Here is a 9,245-nt window from a genome sequence, read left to right as displayed (position 1 = left end):
CAGCGTCAAGTTTATTTATAGACCCTCTGCCTCTGAAATTTATTTCCAGGCATAACTGCACACGAAATCGCGGCTGACTCGTTGCACGGTAAATTCGCGTTAAGTTTCGTTGCCGTCATAGTGCCGACGCAAACTTGTCCAGCAAGTTCTCAAGATTATGTTCAATTACTCCATTCCATTTAAATCGCAGCGTCCAATTGCTCGAACTACAGTTTAACCAAGCAATTTCGTTCTCTTTCGATTAATACGTAGGAATTATTTCACTCGTCAGCTGGTTACAATTTTTGGCCGCCAATTGTTCGATCGTTCAGTTCCATACGTCATTGCCGCCGCGATGCAAATTTTACGAGGCAATGTCGCGTTCAACTCCCGTCGCAGTCGTCGTCCGTTCAATTTCCCAACACGAACGCTTGGCTCCACGCGATGCACGTGGGCTTGCGACGTCTATAGCCGCACCTGTCGTCCGGGAAAAGTCACGGACACGAGAATAGAGCTGTTCTCGTATCAGTTAAGGAAGCGATACACGATCGTCGACCACCGTCGTGACGTAAAAATGTTCGCAGCACGCCTTTTCAATCCGATCTCTGACAAGATTAAAACAGCTCCGATCAGTCGCGAGACGCGTCTCTTTAACGGCTCTTTATTCACTCCAGTTTTTGTTTTCCCCCCTTATCAACTCTCGTTTGAATTTCCGTTGAATGAAGCGGATCGATGAATGGTGGTGGTTCCATTAGGAATCGCAGGCACGTGTCCTTTTTCTATGGCTCTCCAGCTTGAGGTTATTGGATTCGACTGTCCTCATTGTGGGATTATCGATCCAGTCATCAGTTATGGCTACAGATGTATCAGGGTATTGTGTGTTCGGTACAATTATTCGATATCCGCTATTCTCCGCCATTCCATCGGCATGCTAACGTTAACAATTAACGTAATTACAAAAATGCAACAATCCGTGTCCGTTGGTTTCAATTCTGCTGTTCGTCATCATTTTTGGCACATAATAGAGGCACGGATAACGCATGCATCGACTTTTCCGATGGAAAGCGGTGAAAAGTGAGAGATTGAAAGTTGATAATAAACAATAGCCCTCAAGCGGTACCATTCTTCCTCCGCCCCTGCGTGGGCGTGCTCGAGCGTATCAAGAAACCGCGATATCGTCTAAAGGACGATGGTAAGGAACGAACGAAACCGCGATTGTCGCCACGTTGTCACAACCAACGGTCAGTGGCCATTTTTAGGCCCACATCCAGTTTCTGTTTCTCGCGAAACATATTGTTTTCGGTTAAAAGTGATCGGTTAGCGGCGTGGCACTTGTTTGTCGAGCAAAAATCGTCGCCAGTAACGAACAGCGTCTCGTTTCGCGTTCTTTGCCATTTTCCTGAGTAGTCGACAAGTTTTCACTGGGAAATGTCCGAGAAGAATAGGATGATTCGAGTACAGAACTCGAACAGGCCACCTGTGAAGGATTCGGTGCTGGAATTGAGGCCAAGGATGTCCAGGCTGATGTCCATAGTTGAGATTACCCGCCACAACAGACTTCCGGTACCGGCACGCGTGTGCATCATAATCGTTCGACGTGATAACGCTAATTGTGAATAGTGCTGGTCGATCCGCGCTAGCGGAAGGTTCAGAGTGGTCGGATTCACGCGGAAACTGGTTAAAAGTAGAGTATTAATGGGGATAGCTAGGACCAGGGTCAGTACAGTGGTACAGCGAGGATAATTATTCGTATTCGCGAGAAAAAGAGAAAATTCGAATCGAAGCTCGAGTGCTGATTCAAAAACGGATAACCTTTTCGTTCCTTATGTCGCATTAACCGCGATTACTGCGACCATTAGCGACGATCATTACAACGATAAATAATCTGTGGTATATTTATGAGTTATCGAGGACTGGTTTTAACGTTTCAGCAATTTCGTTATTTTACAAAATGTTTTCACTGGTTTATTCTTTTATCGTCCTTGAAAATTCTTCTTGAAGGTCGATGGGAGTTCCATCTAGTTTTTTCAAGGATCTCGAATTATTTGTGACTCGAAAGATTTTCGAATCTCGACCGCTCCTCTTTGTATTATAAAACAGAATATTCCATTTACTTTTTTTCAACTATAAAGCCCCATTCTCGCTTGGTAGAATTCCAAAACAATTTTCGTTGCTTTTCACCAACGCTTTCCGAGCGATTGATTCGTTCGAAGGGTTCGTCATCAATGTGTAGTGTCTGTGCCTTCGAGAACTTGTTGACGAGAGAAAAAACTGTGAGCAATTTGTACGGTGTAAAGTTTGTTTTACAAGCAACTCTCATTTTTACAGATGGCGGGCCAGGATCCGAAATTTCAAAAGGAGGCCGCGGACCAAAACTTCGACTACATGTTCAAGTTGCTGATCATCGGCAACTCGTCTGTAGGTAAAACGTCCTTCCTGTTCCGTTACGCGGACGATTCCTTCACCTCGGCCTTCGTATCCACCGTGGGCATCGATTTTAAGGTGAAAACGGTCTTCAGACACGACAAAAGGGTCAAGCTACAGATCTGGGTCAGTACACCTGCATACTATTCCCCTGAACTGTGTATTTACAGGGTGTTCCACGTGAAACCAACCATTCAACCAACCACAATGCCATTGAAAGAAACCTATTTTGTACTTAACGATTTCATGAAGAATAATTCAAAGAATTTTCAATATTAATTCTGACAATCGTACTGTACTTTCAAGAAAAGAGAATTTCTATTTTCTAGATTACTTTAACGTTCTCGATCAGGAAGACCAGCTGAAAATCAAATGTAATTTCCAACGTTTATTCCGGGGCAACGCGATCGTCCGCACGTGGCTTCATTTGTCACTAAATGGAAGCAACAGAAGAATCCATTGTCGCGCATTATCGCGTGTATACCTTCGTTATTCATGACAGTCTGTTGTTTCACCTGCAATACGTCCTCCCCCACCCGCGAGCTCGCGAAATTTAATGTTTTCAAGCTCGTACACCTCTCCGTGTATATACGCGTGTTTGTCTCTACCAGAAACAAACTACCAATTAATAAAAAAAAAAAATAGAATTTTCCTTTTAATTAATCGCACTGACGTAGCGTATCAATGTTTGCAGGACACTGCAGGCCAGGAACGATACAGAACGATAACAACGGCCTATTACAGAGGCGCGATGGGCTTCATTCTAATGTACGATATCACGAACGAGGAGTCGTTCAATTCGGTACAAGACTGGGTCACGCAGATCAAGACTTACTCCTGCGACAATGCCCAGGTGATCCTCGTTGGCAACAAGTGCGACATGGAGGACGAGAGGGTGATCACCACCGAGAGGGGCAAGCAACTGGCGGACCAATTGGGTGTCCAGTTCTACGAGACATCGGCCAAAGAGAACATTAACATTAAGGTAAACCTGGTATCGGATAGAATATCGGTTAGAACCACCCTTTTCTCGATCGTGAGGGAAGTTTTACTTAGAAGCAGGCTAAGTTTTATTTAAGATTACATTTTCTCGTTTCCATTCTTCGACGACTCATTATCCAGGACGATGTAGACCAACCAGCATGCCACCACTGTTACCAAACGCCAGTAGAAACGTTATCGCGTCACGTTCCTACGCTTATTTCCATCCACGAAGCGTGTGTACACTTAGACCAGGCCTTCCTCGATTATCGTTCATTTGCGGCCATTAATCACCCTTGCACAACGGCATCGAACCTATTGGCATTGACATATCGACGCCCCGAGCGGATCGATTCCTCTGTCCACGGTTCTCGAGGCCCGCCTTGAGACCGCGTGACGTAGATGGTGCTGTTTTTATTGGGAAACGCCTCTTGGCGTCCTCGAACGATAGCGAATGCCACTTCGCGGTACTCTAAACTTAATTAAAGAAAATTTCTGATCGTGGAAGTCTTCGTTGATCAGATTCATGATTTAGGACACCCAAAAAACCGATGATTCCAAAACCACTAGCCTATAAGCCACTACTAGCTTTATGTTTAGGTTGAGCGATGATTAATTGCGTCTGGTATGATCAGAGGCAATAGAACCGCCCTGTGTGTTTTCGTAGACGCGATGAAAATTTCCAATGGTGGAAGTCTTCGTTGATAGGATTCATGATTTAGGACACCCAAAAAAGCGATGATTCCAAAATAACTAGCCTATAAGCCACTAGTAGCTTTATGTTTAGGCTAAGCGATGATTAATTACGTCTGGTACGACCAAAGGCAATAGAACTGCCGTGTGTGTTTTCGTAGACGCGATGCATTAGCGGAAACCGTTTATTGCCCACAGACAGTGTTCGAGCAGCTAGTGGACATCATATGCGACAAAATGAGCGAGTCCCTGGACAACGATCCGACCCTGATCGCCGGTGGAATGGGCCAGGCGAAGGGTCAACGACTCACCGACCAGCCGGCCAACCCAACGGACGACAATTGTAATTGCTAAGAACGCGGACCGCCAACGGGACGCTCCGCGAGGGGACCGCGGAGGATGATGATGATGATGACGGGGGATGACGGGGTGCGGGGGAGAGGTGTTAGAAGAGGAACGCGTGTATGTGTCTGCGTGGACGCGTGTGCACCTGGCTGTGTGTGTATGCGGACTGTGTACCTGTGCGTGTGCGTGGGAGAGCGAGAGAGAGAGAGAGTGAGAGAAAGAGAGGAGGGGAAAGGTCGTGTGATAACGCTGGCTCTAGCTCACTCTGTTCGTCGTTCATTTACCGTTCGTTTCCGGCCGTTCTTCGTTCTGCTCTTTTTCTACCCTCCTTTCTCGATCGATATATTTATATATGTGCACATAAACGCGTATATGCGCGGGGCGAGTCGCGCGGGATTCGATCTGCACACAGTTGCTCGCTGCATCGGTGGAAAACGATTGGCCCAGGGGTGCTTGATATCCGAGGGCGTCCAAATCGATCGAAGTATTCATTGGCACAACTTAGACCTGCAAGCATCGACCGAATCGATGGTCCTCAGTCGCGTGTTCTCTTTTTAGGTTGATCGAACTGTCTCTCTTTTGTAAGATCCACTCCACACCGATGGTGCGAAGACAGTTGCGTCGATCGCGATCGTGCGATTCACCCTCCACGCATATATCAACATGTATGACGGTTGTAGCCTGATTACGCGGAGGTGCCATCGAGCTAATCCGAGTCCGATTGCGAGCAGACGTTGTAGTATTTTCCTTTGGTTCGACGGGGAAAGGGTTTAGTAATCGTTTCGCGTGTCGTCTAGATGTAGATTCGCAATGGATTTTACCGTTCCCCTGGCAAGAACGAACGAAACGCATCCATCTCGCTTGTGACGCTGGCGCTGTTCGAGCGGTGGGTGCGTTCTTGCCAAGGGGGTTGATCTCCATGTTTCTCGTTGGAGCGTAATTACATTTAGTTCTGCTTCATAAGAAGAAACATATCTAGCGGGACGTCTCAGCGTATGATTTGCGTTGGACGTGTTACATCACGGCAAATGTGTTTTTATAAATCATCTAGCTTCAAGTTGGTCGATATGATTTCAATTTTGTACACTGTGTCTGTTCCTCTAAAAGAACTTCGTTAGACTTGACTCAAGTAGTAGTTGGACAATAATGAAGGAGCTACGATTTTGGAATTTAACGGTCGACGAGCCCGTTGAGCCCCGTTCACGCTTAAAAGAGACTACCATCGAGTGAGCTCGATTTTCGCCGGATTTTGCAACAGATGGAACACGATTTCGCTTCACGCAGAGAAACAAAGTCACTTTCTCGAGCTTGAACGGGGCGTTAGCGTTCCGTCGATCAGCTAACGCGTGTAGTCGGTGTGACAAATTGCAGCTCTGTTAAAAACCCAAAAAAAAAGAAAAAAAAAAGAAAACGAACTATATCTGTACGTGTTGTATTCGATGGGATTTCCTTTCTTCTTATAGAGCAACTCTTTTCTAGAGGCTGTTCTCCCTCGAACCTATCTCGACGACGTCGATCTGATGCACAACTTTAAACTTTGATCCTCGAAGGCTCGTTCGAAGCTCGGGCACCTGAGACGATGTTAATAGAATTGTTGCGACGGCTGAAGTACGTTGACGCGGACGTTCGACGGACGGATCGAGAATTTTTTTGCAAGCTTTTATCGGAAAAGTCTCGTCTTCCATTGAGAGACTCTCGCCTCTCCGACGAGGAGGAGCACACGCGCATCGCCGACGAGTTTCCAACGGTCGGTTACGGAAAAACCACGTCGGCTTTGTCGTTCAATCGAGGAAGGAATTAGACGAATTTCAAAATAGAAAAAATTAATTTCAGTATAGAAATTCTCACGAGTCGAGAAAATTCGAATCCACGTGACTAGGAAAATATGACTAGCGATCGGAGTTTAATCGGGTCTTAGCGGGATTGTTGGATAATTGGATAATCGGACCAAGGGATGACGAGGGGAAATTACGTCTTTTTATGGTCGCGTGACAATAAGTAGGGAAATTGGCGGGCGATCGATCTCGAAGTCTCGCCGACCGTAGCAGGCCGGCCATTTTGTTTGGTGGTCCGTGCCCGTCGATGCCCCATTTTCGAGGTTCGCGCGGGAAACCTGCTGAAATTTGATTGTTCCACGCTTCCGAGCACGTTTTGTCGTCCCAAAACAAGGATCCGTTGATTAAACATTGGATGAACCAAACCCAGAGGGATTGAGGACAGCCTGGTTTGTGTTTCGAACAGTTTCGTTGAAAGAACGACCATTTCTACACGCGTCGTGTTCACATTTATTACTACAAACGTTGAAATTGCCAAGTGCTTTGTCGAACGCGAATTACCGGAGCATTTGTTGATATTCTTCGTTGAGCGAAGGGATAGCTTGCGTATACCAGATCGGTGATCGTTTTGAAATTTTTTAAACAGTTAATTGACCATGGATCGATAGACGGCGAAGTAGGAACAAAGTGCATCGATATTTGGTGTCAATTATCATTGAAAATAAACACAAAACTGGCGTCCAATCGATTACTTCAGTCGTTGCTTGGCGTTACAAACCTACTAGGCAAGCTGCCCTCTGTACATAAAGAAATATATAAAAAAAAATACCTATTATATATATTATATATATAAATATATAAATATATAAATATATATATATATATTATTGAATCTGTAATGAAGTGTAATGTAAGCGTTACTTATTCGTGTGAACTCAGATACGACTAAACGAAGTCGCGACGAGCAGCCTGCGCCACCGTGTAATCGAGAATTAAAGAAGAAACAGAAGAAAACCATTAATCTATCGATCGCTGAATTGTACGATTGTATCGATCAGATCGGAGAAAAATAAAATTGTGCTGTTAACGTGGGGGTGTGATGATCGACGGAAGTCACGAGTCTCTCTGTTCTCTGATCGTTCATTTTCCCAACCGATTTCAATAATTATCTTGGAATTTATTCTTTTAACGTTTTTTCCTTCGCGCGATACCATCGACACGAGCGTTTAGAATAGCTGTCGTGGGAAGAGTAACCCATACCCGATAACCAAGTACCCAAGATCCTGAAATAATTTCTCGATCGCATTCCAAGGCCTCAACGTCGATTCCCCTGACACGAAGCGATCCTTAAAGAGCTTTTAACGCTCGCTGACGAACTTACGACAAGGAGGCGGCCACCGCTTCCTGTCGAGTGCTTCCTGCGAGGCTTTTAAGCCACTTCGTCGACCTTTCTCGATGCAGCTAAAATTCTACACCATAAACAACCTGCTTCCTCCCGTCTTCTCCTTTTTGCTTTCTTCAACTTTTTGGGGGAAAGTCAATTTCCTTTCCAACAGTAGACCGAAGTCGAGAGTTCCGCCTCGAGGGGTCCCTAATTTGTCGCGTCTTCAGATCCTGAGGACGTCCAATTTGCCGTCCGTTGCTGTCCTGTCTCAAATACTTCCTACAAGTTGGACGTCTTCAAGAAAATTCAAATTACCAATTAATTTTTATAAATCGTCGAATCGAATAAGAAATTTCTATTACTCTTACGATTTTATCATCGTGTCGTTTATCGATTGATATTGCACAACACGCGTTCCAGGTTTTTCTTTTACTTTGGAATAGATAGAACCGACGAACGTCCGTTTCTTCGTCTATTCTTATTGAGTTAGGGGTTGTGCGGGGTAAGGTGTACTTGTTTTACCGAGAGAATAGAAGTTACTTGATTACAGGGAAGAAGAGACTGCAGGGTCTCGTAATTGAGTTGTGAGACCCCGTTTCAAAGGGGACCAAGTATGTTTCGTTTATTTTTATTAAAGACGAATGCAAACAGCCGCTGCCAATGCCTTCACCTCGAGGAGCTTCTTCTACGGAAGGAGGAGGGGAAGAATAGAGAAGCGGAATATTTCAGGACTACAATGAGTCACAATTTTATCGGGGATGAAAGGGAACCAACAATTCGGACGGTCTAACTTTATTTTCATGTAAACTCGCCATTTCCGCTGTTGATACGAACAATAGGGATAAGCACATAAAAAGCGGTTCGATTTTTCTAAGGGTTTAAAAATACCTCTTAAAACAACACTTCCGATCGATTCAATCGTATCGTCTCTCGCCAGTTTATGCCTTTGAATTCCACGGACATAATAATAGATTGAGATCGCTCTACCCGCGCCGGAAGCTACCCAGTATCCTCGCGTCTCTGACGGTTTTCACGGTAATGTATACGCGCGGTGTCTCGTATCGCGGCGCCTGTTGATTCTAGAGATCGAAACGCGTGGAAAATCAAGAGTAACAAAAATCCCTTTGAGGCTTCGTTTTGGTGGCAAAGTGACTTTGAAACTCCCACGCCTCGGCTATTGGGAGCCTATCGACCCACGCGCAGCCACCGCACGTATTTATCGCGACGCCCCAACATTTTCAAAGCGATTTCTCCGTAAAACAAGCCAGCGACGTCGATTTTTTTATCCTCCATTTTCGTCCCGTTTTCCCTCACACAATCGCCTCTCCTCCTCTATTCTGCTCAAATTGCTTCGCGGATGCGAGACAAACGCTAACGCACAGTGACGTTTGACGTGTTTCAGAGGGATAAGAGGAACGAGTCGATGCAGCCAGAAACGCGAGGAGACAGCCGAATGGAAAACGGAACAAGAATCGCGGCTCAAAGACGGCGCAAGAATACTGTCGCGTCTGCACTGATATTTATTAGGCTGACAGTTATCGACTCCGTGGAAGTGTACCTATCTACGGAAGTCGAACTTCCCTTAGCGCGAGCGGCAAGAAATCCGCGCAATACTTCTTCAAATGTATCTCTCGAGTCGCTGCTGACCTAGTTGCGCAACGGTG

The 9,245-nt window shown here is 45.5% G+C and overlaps 1 protein-coding gene across 2 annotated transcripts; it reads left to right on the top strand.

The window, feature by feature from the left end:
• Window positions 1–1,398: 1,398 nt before the first annotated feature.
• Rab3 (RAS oncogene family member Rab3) lies at window positions 1,399–4,477 on the top strand. 2 transcript variants are annotated; one of them, XM_076900397.1, is made up of 4 exons: window positions 1,399–1,542; window positions 2,308–2,529; window positions 3,098–3,388; window positions 4,276–4,477. In XM_076900397.1, exons 1-4 carry the CDS (start codon window positions 1,408–1,410, stop codon window positions 4,429–4,431), a joined length of 804 nt encoding a protein of 267 aa, XP_076756512.1. In that variant the 5' UTR covers window positions 1,399–1,407; the 3' UTR covers window positions 4,432–4,477. The 2 variants fall into 2 exon arrangements, with proteins under 2 accessions (XP_076756512.1, XP_076756513.1); XM_076900398.1 differs by lacking the exon at window positions 1,399–1,542 and adding an exon at window positions 1,563–1,695.
• The last annotated feature ends 4,768 nt before the right edge of the window (window positions 4,478–9,245 follow it).

The sequence above is a fragment of the Xylocopa sonorina genome, chromosome 9 (genome assembly GCF_050948175.1).
Source record: "Xylocopa sonorina isolate GNS202 chromosome 9, iyXylSono1_principal, whole genome shotgun sequence".
Classification (NCBI taxonomy): domain Eukaryota; kingdom Metazoa; phylum Arthropoda; class Insecta; order Hymenoptera; family Apidae; genus Xylocopa; species Xylocopa sonorina.
The sequence above is the reverse complement of the archived record's forward strand: the minus strand, read 5'-3'. Positions and strand labels throughout refer to the sequence as shown.